We start from the raw sequence: 20,989 nt of genomic DNA, 5'->3' as shown, positions 1-20,989 counted from the left end.
TCTGAATTGTAGTAATACACAAGCCATTCTAAATGTGGTCTGCTCTATTTATTTTCAGATGCAAATATTTTAAATATTTCATCTCCTGTGGCAATGTGGAAAGCATATATAGAAATCACAGTGGGAAGAGGAGCCAAAAGTTCTACTCAAGTACTGTTACTTCAATAAAAATATTAACCAAGTGTAATTGCAGTAAAAATATATGACTAGAAAATGAAAAGTAAATATAACTGTAGACCTATTACCCACCTCTGGCAGTCATTGTTGCAGTAGCAGTATTTGTTGTAAAGAGTTTACAAAGTCTTTTTCTAGTTGTGTATGGTACATTAAGGGTGTACTTGATTTTAATCTATGTAGTTCAGGCGTCTCCAACCTGTAGCTCGGGAGCAGCCAGTAGTTCTCCACCCCCTTCACAATAGCTCACAGAAAGATTTCTGAATTATATGTATTGTGCTGAATAACAAAAATTTGATGAGATTAAATCCCTATTGCTGTTCTTAATGTATAATTTTCATGCCTAACTTTGTGCACTAATTGGACAATGGTTTATGTTTTATAGGATAACTATACCCCATCGATGGCCATGCGCCTTATATTTACAAAATTTCTTGCTACATCTAAAATTAGTTTCTCCCCCTGGATTTTTTCATTTTTGTACAGGTGACTTAAAGAGGTTAGAGACAACTGATGTAATTACTAATAGTCAAAACGCCATTGTATTTAAACTGACTGTGAGGTCTATAGTCATCAATGAAGAGTTATTTAGCATCTTTGTGTAGAGAAGTCCAGCTTTTGTCTTTTTTGGGCTGCGGTGACCACTCCGGCTCCAGCCACAGCTCAACAGAAGCAGGCTGTGGTTCCCTCGCTCTGTCTCCACGCCGACTGTTGCAAAACACTGATAAAAATAGAGCGGAGGAGGTGCAACCATGAACCTACCAGCACATAGAAAGAGAGAGGTCAAAGGAAGTTCTTTTGGCTTTTTTATTCTCTTTTTTTGTACAAACAAATTCACAAAATATTAAGAAACGGGAGCAGACATCACTGACACCATAAAGCAAAGGAGACATGATCAAAACAGTGCAAGGAAGAGAGGAGAGACTTAAAAAGGAGGGAAGATTTCCACTTGCTCATCCATCCATTGTGATCAGAGGCAACAAAATGAAAGGCCCCACGCATAGCTTCTAATGTGGGACCACTTTAAAATACTGTTACTGAAAAAAAAAAAGGGGACAATTCATAGGCATTTTCTCATCTTTACAACTGTACATTGCTCATAGCAACAACCAAGTGACTCATACTGATGTTGAGGCTTTAGCTATAGCAAATTATAAAACACCACTCAGTGGCATCGCTGCCTGCAAGTATAAAAATAGATGCAAACTTTAATAAAACAAAGTCAAACATGATTCACTGTACACATTTTTGTTTGTCTTTTTCTGGTGATTTGTAGCGTGATTTTAGCATTTAAAGTGTCACATGTTAAAAAGACAGTCAGCAGGAGCAACATTCTACAACAGCAGAAATGTGAAGAGCTGAACCAAGAATGAGAGGCGCAGGGGACACTGTGGAACATTTATGTAAACTCTGCCTTTAGTAACACATCCTCCCATTTAATCCCCCCTTTTTTACAGTTTAAATAAATATGTCATGTCTCAAGGAACAAATGAACAAAAGAACTATTTCACTCTCCAAAACTGAGAGTGTGTCGTCCTGTGGTTTCAAAGGCATTTCTTGCACAGTCTTTAAACAAGTCCTCAACCTGAACATAAGTGCAGCCTGCTCTGGCACATTGCATGGCGACAGGCAGGTGTAGACAGTGTTCCCCTATAGGGCCATGTGAGACTCAGCAGGAACCCTGTTCTCCTCACTGCTGTGGGAGTTAGTCCTGAGCTGTTCTGCTGTTTCCGCTGGTGATTTGTCCTCTTTCTCTTCTTCGTCTTCCTCTTCCTCTGGGTGAGGCTCATCCATGAGTGTCTCTATCTGTTCTTTGTCTTTTCCAGGATCACACTCCTCAGACTTAAGTACGCTGCACAGCTCCATCTCATGGATCTCCACGTCATAGGGCTGAGTGGGGAGCACACAGGGGGGAGACTTACATCCAGTGCAGGCCTGTAACACACAAACCAATGAGTGATTTTGAACAGAACACATGGATCAGACAGTTGTGTGTTGTCCTTACTGAGATGTTGATGGCGCGTGGCAGGCGTCCTGTGCGGATCCAGGGATGTACCTGGCTCAGCTCCCTCTTCTGCTCGTCTGTGAAACGAGGCTGCTGCTTCTGCATATTTCTGAGAGCCTCACGGTCTTCACGCAGCACACTCTCCCTGTCCCTGAAACAACAATACAGACCATTCACTAACTGCCAGTGACAGTTATTTAAAAACTACTATATGTTGGATGCTGTCTTTATGGCGCACTCACACAGGGCCTTAGAACCATGCCTTGCTCAAGCACGACTGCTGTGGGTTATATGCCCCACACTCGCATCTGAACAACCAAACCGAGCCACAGCCTGATGACGTCATTGCACAGAGCTGTTTGTTTACATGTCGCGTAGCAGAGCTAAAGCTTTAGCAGAGAAAATAAGTCCAGTGGCATAAAATATTTATTAAAAATAGTAAGACGGGTATGAGTCCTGCTGCGATACGCGCCCCTCCATATCCTTTATGGATATAAAAACAGCATGGAGGAGTGAGGCTGAAAAACTTGTCACCGTCCAGTCTTTATTGAAGTAAGTGCAAATTCGCCATGTATTTTGGAGTGGAATTAATTCAGCGTTTTCCTCTTATGAGTAACATTAGTGCACTTGACAGGGCTCGTATAGTAAAGTCATGTGTATGACCGTACATGAGCAACATTGGTCCACCTCCTCCAACTGGGATAAAGTCCCAAACGTGCTGTGTCTGGGCATGGTTTGTTTGGGCTAGTGTGAGTGCACCCTTAGTGTAGAAGGTCATCTTAAAAGTAAATGAAAGCCTCTGTGGCTCAGGGTCTACCTGACGGGCAGCTGGTACGTCATCATGACCTTGTCGTCTGTGTTGGCCATGAGCAGCCAGATCGGGTCTTGTAGGACACACTTAATGAACTGCTCTTCTCCACCATCTCCTCCTGCACTACTGCTGCCCCCTGCTGGCTGTTTGCGGGAGTGATCATTCTCAGAGGAGTCAATGCTGCCGAAATATTTGCTGGTGTGACTGCCCTGGCTGCTGCCTACAGACAGATAAAAGAGAGAGAGTTAATGTTAATGTGAGTTCATGTTTGTGTGTGTTTGATGTTTGATAAAAGCTGTGCACAAGGTCACTTACTGGTGCAGCCAGTGCCAGATGAGCTGCAGCCATTGGAGCCGGAGCCAGAACCGGAGGAGCCGGAGCCTGAAGCGGCTGAGCCCGTCCCAGAGCGAGAATCCTCCTGTAGCAGCAGGTCCAGGAGGTCACTGGAGGTTGACATGGCATCTGCATCATGGTTTGACTCATTGGCCTCGCCCTAAGAGAGGAAGGCAGGGGTTAGGAGCTGTGCATATTATACGCCAACAATGTGCTTCAGTTTAAGGAGAAGCTTACGTTTTCATTCTCTTTGGAGGTGTCGTCAGCTCCCCTCTGATTGGCTACACTCTGTGCTCCGGGGGTCCCGCCCTGTGCAGAGGGTGTGGTCTGTTGTGATGCTGCTAAAGCAGTGGCCACTTCTAGCCTGTTACTGGGGGACTCTTCCAGCTGCAGCAGGTTGAGAGGGGAGGAGCATCGTGACTGAAAGAGAGGGGACTCTGCCCCCTCGCGGTCAGCGGGGGTTTGGCTGTAAGACTGGGGGGTGCTGCTACGAGACGGGGCACCAGTGCCCGGGATAGGGACAGGATTAGAAACTAGAACAGGGTTAGATCCAACACCTTGTCCAGTAACTGGAGTAGTGCCTGGGTACGCAAAGTTGGGGTTAAAAAAGTGTCCTGTGGCCCCTGGCTGGGACATGGGGGCTCCCATCTGAGGGAACATGTAGTTTGGCAAAACCAGGGCCATCATGGGAGGAACCATTTGAGTTGGGGGGAATCGAGTTGGATCCGGCACAGACAGAGGCTGTGTGAGAGGGGGGTACAGGGGGTAAACTGGAAGCATCCCAGGGGCGAAGGGGGCAGATGGGATGCTGGCCTGTGAGCCCACAGAGGGCCAGGAAGAGGATGTGGTAGGGGGGCCCAGGGGCATGTTCATGGGCAGGGGCAGGGGCATTGGCATGGTGTTGGACCGGGGGTCTCTGCGGCTGCACATAGAGCTGTGCTGCTCTGAGGACTCCTGGTGTTTCAGCCTTTTACCCCCACGACCCCGACGATGCCCTGTGCTGTTACAGGCTGCAGGGTAGTCACGGGAACAGCGCACACCTACAGATTAAACAAAGCAAAATATGAGTGACCTGCTTTTATGCTCCATCAGTGAAACACAGATTAGTAAAATGTTCTTAGATACCTCTGGACAGGGGGTTGATGGCGGGGGTGGGGCAGTGCACAGTGGAGGAGGTGGTCTGATCGAACACTCGGAGTTTACTGAGGTCCTTGAAGCGATCGAGGAAAGCCTGTTCCTCCTGCTGCGTGTGTGCAGAGAGGACCTCTTTAGTGAGGCCCAGGCGTCCCCCGCTCCCGCTCCTGCGTGTGTCCCGCTCGGACTGGGCCTGAGGGAGGGGAGGAGGGGGAGGGAGAGGAGGGGGGGTGATAATGGTGCTGCTGGGAGGAGTAAAGACACTGGCAGGAGGAGGAGTGGGAGCAGTACTAGGGGCAGCCAGAGTCGGAGTGGTCGGAGCCTCCTCCATCACGATATCTGTAAAGGAAGAGTTTTAAAAAAAAAACTTTAAAACTTTTATGATCTTTGGATGTATGTCTAAACCGTACATGTCTAAATGTCTCTCACAATTTATTTTGCACGGACGTGCACTCCAGTAGTTAACTTTTTGACATTTTAAGATTTTATAATTTAATTTTTTATGTTTGACGATTTGACTTAGACTGTTGTTTTGTAAAATATATATGATATCTTTCATCTCATTCCTGTGCTGTGTCGCTCAAGGTCGTCTGCAGAGGTCTTCCTCTGTCACTGAACAGATAAGAACCTTGTGCAAACTTTTCCTTCAGAGATCTTTCCTTTTGTTCCAATGGTTTCTGGAGTGGTGCTGGGAAGTGTCCAGGGTTTCTATGAAGTATCCAACAACTACCAGTGCTGGTTTGTAAAATGAGTCACTTTGTTTTTTTTGTTTTGGCTTTTTGCATAGTTTGCAGAATAGAATTTACAGGTAGCTCCAGAAATGTATCAACATAGACCCAAGTTTTGTCATTTTATCTCTTTAAAAAATTACAGTTTAAAAGGCTTTAAATACTTTTGTAATCAATATGGAGTTAAATTAAAAGAAAATCAGACAATATCTGCCTCAGATGTAAAGCTCACCACCAAGTACAGGGATTCCCTCACTTATGTTGTCCAGGCCTTAACTGCAGCTATCAGCAGAATTTCTCCTGGTCTTTGCCCAATTAATTTGAACCCTAAACAAAGGTGACTCTGAACATTAAGTGAGGAGTTACAGCTCCTTAGACCATATTGTTTACGTGCATTTATTGCAGTCCCCTCCCCCCCCCAACCCAAAAAACATGTGCCATAGGTCAATGACTCCAGGAAGAATAGCTGTTCTTCTACAGCTAATGGAGGTCAAAATAAACCAAAAATACAAAATAAAATAACAAAACTTGAGTCATTTATTTCAGAAGCTGACTGTGAATCATGAGAAATTAACCATAAGTGAGTGAGGCCCACCAGATTCAGGAGGCTTTTTGTCTCCCACATGGACGATGGTGCTGCTGAAGCTACACTGGGATGTGGCTGATGCTACACTCTCTGCTTTTGTGGCTAAAGTCAGCGGCGGAAGAGAGGACGGCTCCCCTACAAGGCTGACCGAACCACCTACAAAAAGTGGCAACAAAATTAAAATTAAAGCTCCACTACAGGCGCACATCAATAAAATTCAGTTTGAATTGTCCTTTTGAAATAATTATTAAAAAAAAATAAAATAAAAATTTTGATCCTCTGGTGATTTAACAGGAGGAAAATTGTATTTTAAGTGATGTATGGTTTTATCAAAATATTTAATGTAGATTTAACTTAGGTAAACACTAAGAATTGTCCTTGTTGTGGTTCAAAATATATAATTTTGTAACATACTTTGAATAGAAAAGCTACAGTATTGTGATTTATTAATATGCGCCTGCAGATGCATATGACTGAGTGAATTGAACTCACTTCAGTCATATGAAAATGAATCAACAACAAAGTCATTCAGTGAAATTGTAAGAGCACTTTACCTTTATTTGTGCCACTTGCTTCTTGTTGTTTATCGTCATCAGAAGTTGAAGAGGCCGTGCACGAGGAAGAGCCACACTTTCTTTTAACTGTGTTGGGAATGTTACAACTTTCCAAGTACCTGCATTAGACAAAAAAAAAAAAGTTTAATTATGCTTAAAAGATGCACTGCTGAACTTTTCCTGTGGAGGATCTGCTACCTGCTTGTCTCCAAGGAGATGATATTGCTTGAATGTTCCATGGTATGACTTTAATATATCCATCTAGTGTTTATTCATTATGGGTGTTTCTATTGCTCAAAAATACAATAACTCAAGTGCAAAGAGGGGTGGGGCATGACAGTTTTGTTTTATGTGTGTTAAATGTTAAAAAATAAAAAAATAAATAATTATAATAATTTCTTCTGTGAATAGAGGTGACTTTCTGACAAATCTGAATTGTAACTTAGTGCAGTGCTGTAACCTGCTTGTCTCCCTTGTGTTAGATAGATTAAATCTATACTGTGGAACATTCTATACAACGCAGTAACATTTCCATGGAGACAAATAGGTAGAAAACAATCCACCAGAAAATTTGCACAGTGCACACACCTGATGATGCTGTCCAGACAGTTGATCTGCTGGTAGGAGTAGCCTGTGGTGGCCTCCTTCTGGACCAGAGGAGCAGGAGCCAGAGCTTTGGGGGGTTTGGTCATGTCTGTGATCAGGCCTCTCACTGGATCACTGCTGATCGCTCGGAGGTTACTTGCCACTCCTGCACAAAGAACAGTCTCATGAGAATGTGAGCCACAATGAAAACAGAAATGCAAAGCCCAGATATTTGTTGTTAAAGTTTTACCGATGCTGGTGTTTTTTCTTGGTGGTGGCCTGTTACGTGACTCAATAAAAACCTGTTGTCCATTGGTTTTGACCGTATGAACGTCTTTGCAGATCTGCTGGAATGTCATCTGAAATAAGGGCAACTATGCTTTAGTATTTTGGCACAATGTGATTGGTATTAGTATTAAAGCATTAAAATAAGGCAGCTGCACTGTGACAGACTCACTGGTTTGTGGAGTGCAACAGCTCTGGCCTCATCGAGAGCGGGGCCATTGCTGTCACTGGACGATGTGGCGGAGGCACTCAAGTGCTGCTGATGGGAGCGGTGGGACCCTCGGGACCCGCTGGAGCCCAGGGAGCTGTAGCCTTGTGACCCCCCACTGTGCACGGGCTGCACAAGGAGTCTGTGGATCCGTTCACTCAGCTGCACCATGTCTGGGGTGAGGCGAGTGTCGCCCCCTGGTGGCATGGTGAACACATCCTCGTTCAGGGGGCTCCTACAGGTACAACACGTGTTTAGATCCGTTTCATTTTGACTGCCAAAAGACACTACTGACTGACTCAGAACCATAGTTACATTTGTAACTTCCTGTATATACTGCCCTCCATTTGTTTGTTCCTTCTTTAGAGCTGTCAAACCAAGTGATCCACTTTGACATATTATGTTTATAATAAATGAACTACAATACATTTATCTAGTTACATTGATAAAAGGATAGATAGGATAGGAAAGGATAAAAGAAAGATTTGTACAGGTAAAATGGTCCCTACTATTTTCATTCAGTGATATTTTACACTAAACGATTGAGTTTTTTTTTTGAGATCTGAGTGGAGTAGTTGTTGGTACAGCTTTGCTCAGAGGAAAAACAAGATTGACAGACTCTAAATAAATAATTACACCACTTGTCTTTTTATCCTTTATACCGTTCTATTCACTCTGGTGTGTCTGGTTGGTAAAATAGTTGTTTGTATGTATATGTGCTGTGAGTATTGTGCTTGGACCTACGTTCTGACTTTATGGCGACCAACGATGAATGCCACTTTCCGACTCCAGGGGTTGACGAAGGAAGACCAGCTGGTGTCCAGGGTCACGTACTCCCCACTGCGGGCGCACATCCTCAGAGGAGAATAGTCAAAAGGCTGCCCTGCGAACTGAAAGACTGAAGAGGACAACAAGAGAAAAGTGTGAAGAGAATCATACAAATATCTCTACAGTGAGTGAGTTTACATGCAAACCAGAATCCCAGTTATGATCCTTATCCTGGTTATGACAATATTCTTGGTGTGACGTTTACATAAGCCCTAAAAAAACCAAGACACTCATATCCTTGTGTACATCAGAGGTTGCTACAGTAACGATAGCACAGATATGGCAAGGAGCAAAACACGTAGCAACTTTTGCTAACTAACAAAACCAGGATACTCAGAAACCTGATCATAACCAGAATACTCAAACACCTGTATATGCACTCAGTGATTAACAGAACTGTAAATAAAACTCACTTTTCTCATGTATCGCCACCATCATGGGCCGGTCCTCAGGATGAATATAAAGCAGAATGGGAGTCCCCACTAAGTCCTGAGGCAGGTGTCCGAGCAGCGGTACAGCCCTGCAGGAAAAAACACAACATTGGCAAACACCGACAAAAAAGTTTTAAAGGTGCATTGTGTAACTTTTCTCTCAAATGCTTTTCTCAACAGAGAGGATATTGCTTTGTCTGGAATGTTTCACAGTATGATATTAAACCTTTCTATCTTCATGGAGACCAAATCAGACCAAGTTACAAGTCAGATCTGTGGAGAGACGACCCGCTCAGTCAGAATGCCTGTTTTTCTAGGTATTTTTGAGCAATAAAACAAACTGTAATTTAATCAAGTAGAGGTAAGGTAGAGCTGTTTAATGTCACATTGTGGAACATTCTAAGCAGAGCAATGACATATCCATAGAAACAAGAAGGTGATGGACCCCCAACCAAAAGGTTACACAGTGCACCTTTAAGACTGGGTAAACAACAAATTTTCAGGAGTCTGTGATCACTGAGCGTTCATTGTCTTGTTTATGTATTTTAGGTATGAAAAGGTGAGAGTGACTACCTGAAAAAATAACAGCTAAAGCTAGCTAGGTTGTGACTTGTTTAAACAGCACAAATTAACTCATCTGTTGTAGTTCTAAATCAAATCAGCACTTTCTGGTCAGACTGTGTTAAAATAAAGCTCAAATTTAAGTCCAAGTTGAGTAAAAGAGCTTCAGACAGAGCAGTGCTTTCTGTAAGCTTTACACAACCCAATATGTAAGATCAAATGGACACATGTACCGCTGCCATGAGTCTAATCATTTTAATTGTGGTGATCAGGTTTTACTGTAGGCCGACGGGGGCACAGCAGGGACCACTCCAAAGAACTCTAAATAATACCGGTAACTCACCTCTCATCAACTTCCTGAAAGAGGCAGCTGGGAGTGTGGCTGGTGGTGAAGATCCTCTTGTCTGGGGGGATGCGGGGAGCTACAGCGAAATAACACAACAGATGAAAACCAGACTGCCACTGAGTCAATTATTATTATGTACAATTCAAAGACGTCATCCGTAAAAAATCCAAAACATAAAAGTCCATTTCATACACCTTACACAGCTATAGAACATCCCAGACCTATTGATTTTAAGGGTTATAATGTTGTATACTAATTAAAAACATACCTTGTGTTTTTTTTTCCACTCACACATGTTTAACACATAAACCCTGCATATTTAGGCTGAGAAAATACTCCTTGCAATGCCATGTGATAATACAGAAAGTGGTCCTGTGTTTTTAAACTGCATACACCTTCACTAGAATCATTTTCATAATTTCTGCGGACTTGCCAATCTACTAAGCAAAAACAACTACCTTTTAGCAAACTTGAAAACTACCCCTCTGTGATATCACAAGGTGGAACACAGCATTCTGAGCTGTGGAGATGTAGACAGGCTAATAATAAAGGGTTCTACAAATGTGTGCGAATAAAACAAACACAAGTCCAGGTATATTTTTGAGAAGCTGTAATAAAATTCTTAAAACTGTATTTACGCTCATGAAAATACAGTACTACTGATAAATCAGAGCTGACTACTCAAGTAATCTTGACAGTAACAGAAATAGCAGCGAGCTGCTCACGATCACATTGTCTGTCACTAACACAAAGGAGTGTCATTAGAATAGGTGTGAATCTAACTGTGTGTGGTTGAATAACACACATATGCACTGAGCTGAACAGTGAACATATTGTGGAGCTGATAAAAATCTCTTCTGTGTCTAATATCAAATAGAAAAGGCTTTTACTACATACAGCACATTTCGCCTTCCTTGTGTGTGCAGTGAAAAGCCACTGAAGGGATCAGGTTTATCTGTCTCTGCTATGTCACCAATACACCTTTATCTGACCTCACAAAGGTTTGTATCAGGCCCAGTGCAATGTGACATCCAAACAATTACCTTCGTATCCAGAGTGGACCCTCTCAGCGATGAGCAGGCAGCAGGGCTGTGGCTCTGCATCATCAGAGTCCCTCAGCGTGAGCTGGTACGGCGTCAGGCGAAAGGGGTAATAGCGCATCTCACCCCCTTGTGTTCGATTTGCATTAATGCGACAGAACATGGACTTCTCCTGTGTGCAGTCGACAGGTGGAGATGCTGGAAACATATCCCAACAGGTTCAGTGCATGACATAAAAATAGATCTGTTTTTGAGTTAACACATTGACTTAAAGCCTCACCAGAGCCGATACATGAAGCCCAAGTGGGCAGGCGGCAGGGGGCTGTGCTGCTGTAGAAGGTGCTGATGTCCTGTGGTGCCAAAAGCTCAGAGAAAACTGTGCCCTGGAGACATTCAGGTTTACAGCGCAGCAGCGAAGAGCCCTGAGGGGATACGTAGACCACCTTCCCCGAAAAGAACGATACCGCCATGGAGAACGTGTCCTGACAACACAACAAGCACAGCCATTATTCATCACCCTGCAAGCAGTACGAAATCTCCATGGTACCCAGTGTTACTTAGTAACAAGAATCACTCATATCCTCTGAGCCGACCGATTACATAAAAGTCCCTCCATGTGAAACATTGGAAACAGACTTTCCACCATGATGCTGGTTGTACAACATTAGAAACTGGATGGACAAAATGCCTTAAATAGTTCACAGGAGGATGAGCTGTTGTAAAGTCAGACTCACAGTGTTTTTGAGGGTGTACTCTGAGGTGATGTTGTCCAATTCCTCGATGGTAAAAGTGGACAGGTCCAGACTGCAGCCCTGGCACTCCTCCACACTCCACTGGTGGTAATACTCTTTGTTAGCTGTAAAAGAAGGTAATTCTCTTTGTTAGCTGTAAAAGAAGGTATTATTTATCCAGGGTATATAGTTGTGAGTAATAGCAGCTCTTACCTCGCACTTGTCTGACACACTGAAGAGCATATTTCAGAGCATTGAGGGTGCTGGAGTGGCCCTTGGCCTTGCGCTCTGCTGGGAGGCGGAGCTTGAGCTCCTTGATGGCCTTCATAAGCTCCTTCTGCGTCTGCAAACGGGCAGACTGGTCACTGCTGCAGCCGGAGGTGGAGGGCGGGTCGTGCTCCGAGCTGTTTGACAACATACTGTAGGCCAGAGAGCCGCTGGGAGGGGACAGGCTCTGAGAGTTGGAGCTGAAGAAGAAGGTTTAAGATTAGAGACAAACAGAGTCGCCCACACGGCTGTGGTCCGCGCTGCGCTGACTCATGTAAAGCATGTGTATGAGCATGTGCGGCACCAAAATCATGTGGAACTCAGATTATTGTCAACACACACACAAACCAAACAAGTGGATGTGAAAGAGATGTCTTTTCACAAATGAAACCTATGCCTCTGTCCTCAATTCAACTGACCCCATGATTAGGTCATAAATATAGCATCTGGCATAGACTGGACAAGGTTTCAAGTATCCAGAGTTATTAATATATAAATTATGTAACAGGTAACCTAATTACCATAGTTAGGGAAACTGGATTTACTGGAAGACAGTTTAATAGAAGTCTGTGTGGTCCATGTAACTCATGTTAGTAACAGAGGCCCTTACCTCTTGTGGCTCTCAGTGGTCTCCAGCATCATGCCTGAGTCTTTCCCATTGGAGCTGTGTGAGCTCCGAGTGGACTGGCGCCCTCTGGAGTCGCTCTCCCTCTCTCCAGAGTCATTCCCGCTGGACAATCCGTCCATGTCGTCTGAGTTGGGACCCCTCTGGTCTCCGGACGAGCCCCCAGAACCAGACGCTCCACTGGGAGAGGAGGAGCAGCCCTCAGACCCATTCCTCTGCTGCTGTGTGCTGCTGGCACCAGTCTGACTGTTCTTAGAAACATCTAACCTGTCAGGACGAGACTCCTGCTCAGAGTCCTTCTCCTCGGCCCGTGCCACTCTGCTCCGAGTGCTTCTGCTGGCCCCTGTTTTAGAGTTGTCATAACTCATACTAGAGTGTGATAAAGCAGGGAGTATTTATCGGCCAAGGCAAGGGAACCACACTTAAGTAGGACTACTACATATACTTGGATGAATCATAGTGGCTGGTTGTATGGTTAAGTAACTAAGGAGAGAAAGCCATTTGTGGTGCTAAAATAGTGAAAGTGAAAAAGCGAGGAGCAAATGCTGTCATCAAGGACAGATTCTTGTAAATAAACAAAATCAACAAGTGGGTTTTGAAAAAGTGTCAGTCAGCGTCCTGCAGAGCAAATCTGGTCTGGCCTCAGAAGGAGCCTTGGCGTGAGCTCAGGCAGATGGGCTCAGACCAACAGGAGGCTTCAGTCGGGCTGTGATCGCTTTGTAACTTCAGGCCAGTCCTCCAGTGTCAAACCTGCAACCAGAGAGAAACAGGGTCAGAGATGGACTTGTATCGCTCATGGCTACAGCTCACAAAAACAAATCAAGTCTTATCACTTATCGCGTTAGCCTTCACAGCTTTTTCAGACTGGCCATGAAATGCTTTACATGTTGCAAACTGGAATGAAGTCCCTCCTCTTTGTCTTAGATTATCCACAAAAGCCCTATTTTAGGCCTGTGTGTAAGCAATGCGTATGTGGTCCCTGAATATAGATCGGGTAGACTAATGTTCCCTTTCACCTGGAGCTCAAATAAAGCACATCTCCACTGCATGTGGCTGGGATGTCTTATAGAAGTTTATATGTAGCACCACCTACGCAAGTTGGACTCTAGTGCTATTTATTTCAAGGAGGAAGACACCCCATAATCCCTTAAGCCCTGACGAAGCAAAGAGAAGATAGAGAGGGACATCTATTTATCGTCACAGCTATAGTTTTATATAGTTTAATGCACAAATCTGTCCTACAGCCCGCTTTACCTCTGGAGCTCTGAAGCAGGTGGATCTATTAATACTTTGTCGTGACCTCATGCTTCCACCATTAGAGATACATGTAGCAGTTACCATAGTGACAAGATATACACATTAGCAAACACCAAGAGAGTCTGAAAACTCAAGAAAAAATACAAAATATATTTAAACAACCAGGAGCCTGTGATCAGTACGAGGGTTCATGGTCCTCTTTAGGTGATGTTCAACAAAAAGGTGAGAGTGACCCAACAACTGTTGGGTAATGCTAGCTCCCTTATGAATGTGATTATGTGTGTGAGAAACTTGTGTAAAACCACAAATCAGCTCATCGGTTGTTCTGGTCAGATTGTCTTAAACCAACGCTTAGATTAAAGTCTAAATTGAGTAACAGCTTCAGACAGAGTAGTGCTTTCAGTTAGCTTCACACCCCCAGGGAATGTTAATGACGTCAGCTACAACATATCACTACCTGGACAAATATACCCATGATGCAACAGGTGAGTGAACTGATTCAGGGGGTTAACATGCGCAAGGATCAGGAGTGAAGGATGAAGCCACAAAACATGATCAGATTCATGTTATTCCAAATGCTAATTGACTTTTTGGCCAGATGGATGGTGCAGACTGGCACATGGCACCAGTGTGTGCGATGGGTCTGATCGGGGCGGGGGAAGGAGCAGTCATGATCTGAGAATGTGTGATGGGCCTTGGCGAGTGGGGGTGAGAGAGGCTGGCATCCATGCACACTTCCACAGAGACACACGGCGGTGGGCGGAGGTGCTAATGCTAACGCTAACGCTAAACATTGCTCTGGCTCATAATACCTGAATGCGCTGTTACAGTCCACCCTCCCAAACCCCAGCTGTAGGCCTGGAGCAGACTAGACCTGTCACGATAACAACATTTTAAAGTTTGATATATTGCAAAATTAAATTCAAACTAATTTATTCCACAAACACAATAACACAAATCACAAACTGCAATAAATAAACAGCAGAATGAAACACTTCAGTACTTATTTTAGGGCTCAGTATTTATCATGTGAACCATTTCTATGCAAAGTGGGGCAGTTTAGGGTATTTTTGTAGTAATACAATAACATATTAGTTGTAAAAGGTTGAATAAGTAACTTCTTAGGCTAATTATTGGTTCATTCTGTTGTTTATTTGTTGCAGCTCAGGCATCTTAATGATACTGTCTGTTTAAAAAATGTTTAGTGGGGCTACCTTCTTGCATTATTGAGTGACATGAAGTAGTTTCAGTATTGTCGTTTATTGCTGTAGATTCCTGTAGCAAATTAGCAATATATCGTGCTTCAAAATGTAATATCATGACAAACATATGATGACTACAAAACAAAGACTTAGTACAGATGTATTTGGTTCCACTTTAGCGATGTATGGGTGAATGATTTAAATTACAAATGGAGAAACCTGTATCCTCCAGCTGCTTTGTTTTTTATGCTTGTGGTTTATGCTTTCTTACCATGCTTGCAGCCCTTTCTCTTTATGCTATGGCTGGAGTAAGTGAATAAAGTGACTTGCTCATTGACACAACAATATGCACTTGCTTTATGTGGCCCCATTTAGCTAAATGCACAGTTTAAAATATAGTTATGGAATAATTTCTGGCATCTTTAAGATCTAATAACATAATATAATATAATTCAGTCTGATGGTGGAGCAAAGCATAATGGCTCCATACTGCTGTCATTATAATAAAGGACTGAGCATGCAGCTCCTGATGCCCCCTGTGTCTGTGTGGGCTATAGGTGCATGTGGATCACAAGGCTCAGACACGGGAGTGACAAGCCAATGCCACAACAAAGTCCTGGGACAACCAGGCCAACTGTAGACCCCACTGTGAACTAAAACCACCACCCATCAGGGCACTGCCGCCCACTCACACAAATGACTCACAAAATGCACTCGGTATGAGCATTCAGGCTCTGACTATGCAGGGTCAAACTGAAGTGCAAAAATATATCATTAAGTGGTAGTAGAAAAACACAGCTTCAGCCTAAGGGCCAAAATGCTGGACTGTATCAAATACAGTATAACTTTGTTTGCAGTGCTTGATGGTGAATGGGGGACTCCTTCTGTGTGCACAGTAGTATTCTGCATCATTGTACAAACTACAGAACAATGAGTTTACTGAGTAAGCCATCTCGTGTTAGTCCTCCTAATACTGCTGCAACTACTTTGTATAATACGAATATAACACAAATCTTAATGGGAGCTACTCAATATAATGAGCTGAAAGACAAACAGGCTGACTGAATGTCAGGTCAGTGTAACCTGGATAATGAGGTTTTGTTCCCTTTAGTCTGAGTATGGGAAATAGAAAAAGCATGTGGTGGTCTCAGATGCTCAGTAGGAGGCAGAGGCACCCGTCTGCTGTCAACAGATCACATTCCTGTATAATGCTCAGAGACATGTTCCAGACGATGGGAAGGAAACGCAGCAAATCCAACATTTAACAATTTTATAGAAATGCAGTAAATCTGCTAAACTAAAAGAATATACCAGTTACTGTCAATGTATTTTAGTAGTTGATTCAGCACACCACAAATGTAATGTAAAGAGAAAGAAATGTATAAATGCCATTTTACACACAGTAATATTTCAGTAATAAAAACACCTCTAATCCTAAATCTATTGAACAAAAATGTCCATGTGTGTTAGAGGTACAAGCCATTATTCCGCTGTAACCTGACATATGCAACTATACCGCTACATCCCAACATCACACACACCGTGTATTTCATAGTGTAAACGTAAGAAGCACGTTCCCATTCATGTGTGAACACTGTATAATGTACAGGTTGTACAGACCACTGTATTCCACAGAGACATACAACACTTCGGCAAGTTAACACACCATCAAACACGCGACTTTATCATAAACAAAGGTTCAAACACTCGATGCTGTCACTACAGTTACAACAACGAAAGAGCGCCGACACCACGAACACAACACGTGAAACCTCCCTCCTGCTTTACTGAACCGCTAGCACAGCCACATTCTTTACAGCAGAAAATCAGACAGTAAGAGCGCTGATATGCATGGAGTGGTTCTCACCCGTAGTGCAGTGTGACCGCTCGTCCTGTCCACGGTGCTTAGCGCGTGTGCCGCTTCTCGCCGCGCTGCTGCTGTGTACATACGGCACGTGTACGCGGCAGTGTTTTCCGCGAGCGGTGCTGGCCGCTCATTGGTCCGCGAGCTGCACCAATAATAAAGCGGAGGCTGGATGGCTGCGGCTGGGGTCTGCACGGTGCGCACAGACGCACAGTGCGTATGCAAACGCTGCGCCAGACGCTGGTCTTAGCTCAGATTGTGCTTTATCTGCTCTGTGTCGAAGCAGACGAGCAGCTGATCCCAGACCAGCGGCGCTGTGCTGTACATCATGTACTACTACTACTACTACTACTACTAGACTAGTGAGAGACACGCGCTGAAACTACTCCACCACTGCAGAGCCTCCACACAATGGCGCCAACAGGCGTTCCTATATGAAGCGTATATACTAGGAAAATGTATAGTTTCTTAAATATAGACCTATTCTACGTATATGTTATCACATAGCCTACTGCATAAACATGTAGGCTCCTTATAACAACTGAAGCAAGATATATATGTGATAGAACTGTACGTTAATGTTAAACAGTACTGATGATCTTGGTTGATTGGCACCACACAGTCAAGATGTTATAAGCTAACTGAGTGTGAGCCAAAGTCTCAGTTATCTGTATCTCATAGGAGAAATCACGTTGGGAAAAAGGGGGGAGCTGTTCAAAACATCATCACATACAAGAAAGTTATTAAAGCACTAGACAACAGGCATACAGTCATAGTGAAACATACAAAAAGCCACAACACAAACAGATCATCTCCTCTTTCATTTGCTCTCCAATTCATCATTTAAAATTTCACAGATACACATAAATTCCTGTACATATAGTGAAATGTTCTTCACATCCCTGACTGCATGAGCGTGTACTAAGTGTAGGATGCGAGTACTGTCCCATAGAGTCATATGAGCCAGGGTGATTGGTAGATTCCTCAAACAGCTGATGAGGGGATGGACAAAGAGGCCCCTATGATTTTTTTTCCTGCTGTTTTAACCAGGCTGCAAATTTGTGTTCTAGATTTCACACTCAAATTCACAAACAAACAGTGATGCCATAACGTAGAATGGACTCTATGGCAGCCCTACTGAAAAGTTGCATAATGTTGTCTACACCATAAAACACAGTAAAAAAAAAAATTGACATCCAAACTGCAGTGTATTTTAACTAGTAACAGAGCAAATAGTTGCATTTGTTCATTAAAATGTTTGTAAGATGTAAGATATTTTATGGTTTTAAACACATTTTTTTATACTGTGAGTTTCATTATATGTCTGTCTGGAATAAGATGTTTTGAAGCCAAATTTCTGTTTTACCTTGAAACAGAAAAATAATAAGTTTGTGTAGTTCTGATTCTTGCTTGTATAAGTCCTTATGCATTTTTTAACTGCACCAGAATTATCCCAAATAAAGAAATCTGAATCTAGTTTTAAAGCTCTATTCTATTAAAATAACATTGACCCAGATAATAATCACACTACATTCAACAAGTGATCTCATTGACCACCAAAGTGTATTTATTGCAGTGGTCCTGAACACAGGTTTTTCCTGTTTGGAGAGGCAGCCAGCCAGGCTAACCTTAAATGACTTAAATGAGGTCTGGCTTGGCCCATTCTAAAACCTATAGCCCAATAAGCAGAAATACAAAAGGATTAATATAATAACAAACAGTCTAGCTATTTTTAGACCTAATGTGAGGACCTAAATTTCAAATACTGTTTATTTACTGTTGCATCATTCCTTTTCCCACTGTCCTCTCCTTTTTGTTAATGATCTTTAAAAGGACAATGTGAAATTAAATTGTCTTTATAGGCACACTCACAAAAACAAACATTACAGTGTTTCCCATTGATACAGGAAACTATGGTCATAGTCATAGTGTAAAATTCTCCCCCATAGTCTAAAAACAACCCGGACTATATATATATTGACATAATACAATGAGCAACAGAGTCTATTTTTGTTATCATGAACCTTTAAATGAAACGACACAGCTCAAAAATGACTCAGAAAAAATAAAACGACAACAGCTGGAGAATCACTTGCTATATTGTAGTGAAAGACAGTGGTAGTCTCATCAGAACTGGCCTCACATCACACCTTTTTTAAGCTGACGATTTAAATGAAGTACAAACAGTCACTGTGCAATGGGCATGTTAACTCATACATTTGATTTCAGTTAAAATCGTAGTACTAGTAGTATGTATTACTCACTTGTCAAAAAAGTGATAAGTGATTTTCTTATTATCTTTTATCCTTTTTATTGTTACCTCTTTATATAATCATTGATTATGATGCAGTCATTGCATTTACTATCCTCGTTTGCTTTGTTGCATTTGACTTTCGCAATATCTTCCAAAAGACTTGTTGACTTGACACAGAGTGCATATTCAGCAGTGTCCAACAAGTAACCAAATGCTTACAGACCTAGTTATAAGTAACAGTTTTAGATGGTGGTATAGCTTTGGCATTCTCTATAATAGTGTTGGCAAACGGGTTATTGCCAACTAGTTAGATGGGTGGTCTGTATGGAGTGAGTACGAACCTATCAGAGAAGGGCATTTTGTGGTCCACTTACTACATTGTGCAACGTCCAGATGCATTTCCACTTTTTACACTCCACAATTGTCAACTTAATGACTATAGGCCTACATAATGTTTGCTATAAAACATGTGTTAAAGCAGCCGTGTATAAGATCCAAGTTGGCTTCAACATACGTATGATTAAAGCTAAACTAGTACAAACTACCCAAACACTATGCAAATCTTTAAAAAAAATCAAGGAGCATAGTACAAAGGGTTAAAAGGGCGCAGTTACGAGATCATCCATGTACAGAAACCATATTAAACTGTATATTGCACGTATATTAACCACAATAATACACAATGTTAAGAATACACATTTGTACCTGGTAACGGTACTATTAGCAAAGTCTCAGCTAACATGCTAACTATTTAGCATTAGCTTCTGAACAAAAACATATTAAACTACGGCTTACCTTTCAATCCTCCACGACAACAACACTAGTTTTAATATTATACGAGAGAAAAAGCCTCAAAACAAAGTAAGTATCATAAAATCCGCAGACGTCTACTATCTGTGCGTAGCTGGCAGTTTGTTCCCGATGAATGTTCCCGTCAGACTGGTGTTCTTCCCCCTGTACTAGTTTACACGCAGGGACACACGTGCATGTGCATGGGCTGGAGAGTACAGGAGAATAAGCTTCTCTGATTGCTCGGTTTGGACCACAGACCGCGCCCTGTCCCGCCCCGGAACCCGCTCATTGGCCGCGGAAAGCTGCACGGGGCTCCGGAGTCACGTTGCAGAGAGTGTGGAACTAGTACACTTCTAAACAGACGGGAACATAAGAGGGTGGAGCCCGGCCTGCACGTAGCTGAGAATACTGACCGACCGGAATGCTGCAAATAAAGACGCAGCGAAATGTTTTGATGAAGTTGCAGAATATATATTGCATTTTGACACGAGCTGTTAGAAAAGAAAGTGTGCATTAGAACCACAATATAACAAAAGAAAAAGAAACAATACTATATTTATTATGCTCGAGCAATAATTATAACAACAGAAATACTTCATGCATACCCAGCATTATAACCTGTCAGCCTAGAGCAGGGCTGGACAATTATTTTTTTTCCATGGGGCCACATGAGAAACAGAAAATGTTGGGAAGGGCCGGGCCAAAACGCTTAACTCAACTCTGCATAATATTAATTGTATTTCTTTATATAAAAAAAGCAGAAAATAGCCTTGCTTTGACGAGCTGGTAATGCTGGTAAGCGTATATGTTATGACTAAGCATTGAAAGCGTGCGGTTGCCTTACAAAAATGTAATAAAAAAAACACCTCTAACATATAAGCAATGTAGCTTTAGTCCATGCATGAGGTAAAATAATAAAATATGTTTATTTTGTCATTCCAAATTAGTTTAAACGGGCTGGTCAGAATCTACCAAAGGGCCGTATGAGGCCCGGGAGCCCAGGTCTGGTCTAGAGACAATCACCACACAACAAAAGGAAACAATACTATATGCATTACATTCGAGCAATAATTATAACAACAGAAATGACGGTACAAATGTGAAGATGTTATATTTACGCATATCATACTTCTTACATATCCTTTTGGTAGCGTGAGGGGCTTGTGTTGAAACTCATAATGCAAAACTCAAATTCTATCAACATGCGCATGGTTTATATTTTGCAGTGCACCTCTGGTACTGTACTTACGGTGCACTGGACAGCTTACATGCACCACCCAACGTGCCTGCGGTCCAGTGACGTCGCATGTCCTCCAACAGCACGCGGCTAGAAGGATGGGCGCTGAAACCGTAAACACAGCCGCAGATGTAGGCCACTGTATGGGCCA

General features: G+C 42.7%; 1 protein-coding gene across 2 annotated transcripts; it reads right to left on the bottom strand.

Moving 5' to 3' along the window:
- Window positions 1-967: 967 nt before the first annotated feature.
- Window positions 968-19,787, bottom strand: per1b (period circadian clock 1b). 2 transcript variants are annotated; one of them, XM_020922053.2, is made up of 20 exons: window positions 19,605-19,787; window positions 12,218-12,982; window positions 11,554-11,807; window positions 11,344-11,465; window positions 10,890-11,091; window positions 10,613-10,807; window positions 9,567-9,645; window positions 8,645-8,751; window positions 8,148-8,301; window positions 7,368-7,638; window positions 7,161-7,269; window positions 6,914-7,076; window positions 6,326-6,444; window positions 5,781-5,927; window positions 4,449-4,796; window positions 3,561-4,363; window positions 3,306-3,483; window positions 2,997-3,210; window positions 2,180-2,330; window positions 968-2,109 (listed from the first exon to the last, which is right to left on the bottom strand). In XM_020922053.2, exons 2-20 carry the CDS (start codon window positions 12,598-12,600, stop codon window positions 1,825-1,827), a joined length of 4,284 nt encoding a protein of 1,427 aa, XP_020777712.2. In that variant the 5' UTR covers window positions 12,601-12,982; window positions 19,605-19,787; the 3' UTR covers window positions 968-1,824. The 2 variants fall into 2 exon arrangements, with proteins under 2 accessions (XP_020777712.2, XP_055012103.1); XM_055156128.1 differs by lacking the exon at window positions 5,781-5,927.
- Between the last annotated feature and the right edge of the window lie 1,202 nt (window positions 19,788-20,989).

This window comes from Boleophthalmus pectinirostris, unplaced genomic scaffold (genome assembly GCF_026225935.1).
Source record: "Boleophthalmus pectinirostris isolate CB_2022bp ecotype Guang Dong unplaced genomic scaffold, ASM2622593v1 HiC_scaffold_20, whole genome shotgun sequence".
Taxonomy (NCBI): domain Eukaryota; kingdom Metazoa; phylum Chordata; class Actinopteri; order Gobiiformes; family Gobiidae; genus Boleophthalmus; species Boleophthalmus pectinirostris.
Note: the sequence above shows the minus strand (reverse complement) of the source record. Positions and strands in the feature narration are given on the sequence as shown.

Bases quoted from the DNA above. Each gene is read 5' to 3' on its own strand.
- per1b (XM_020922053.2), bottom strand. From the start codon at position 12,600: ATGAGTTATGACAACTCTAAAACAGGGGCCAGCAGAAGCACTCGGAGC. The intron at 5,928-6,325 runs GTAAAGTGCTCT...CACTTTTTGTAG, and splicing joins AGCAAGTGGCACAAATAAAG to GTGGTTCGGTCAGCCTTGTA. The intron at 4,364-4,448 runs GTATCTAAGAAC...TTTAATCTGTAG, and splicing joins CATCAACCCCCTGTCCAGAG to GTGTGCGCTGTTCCCGTGAC.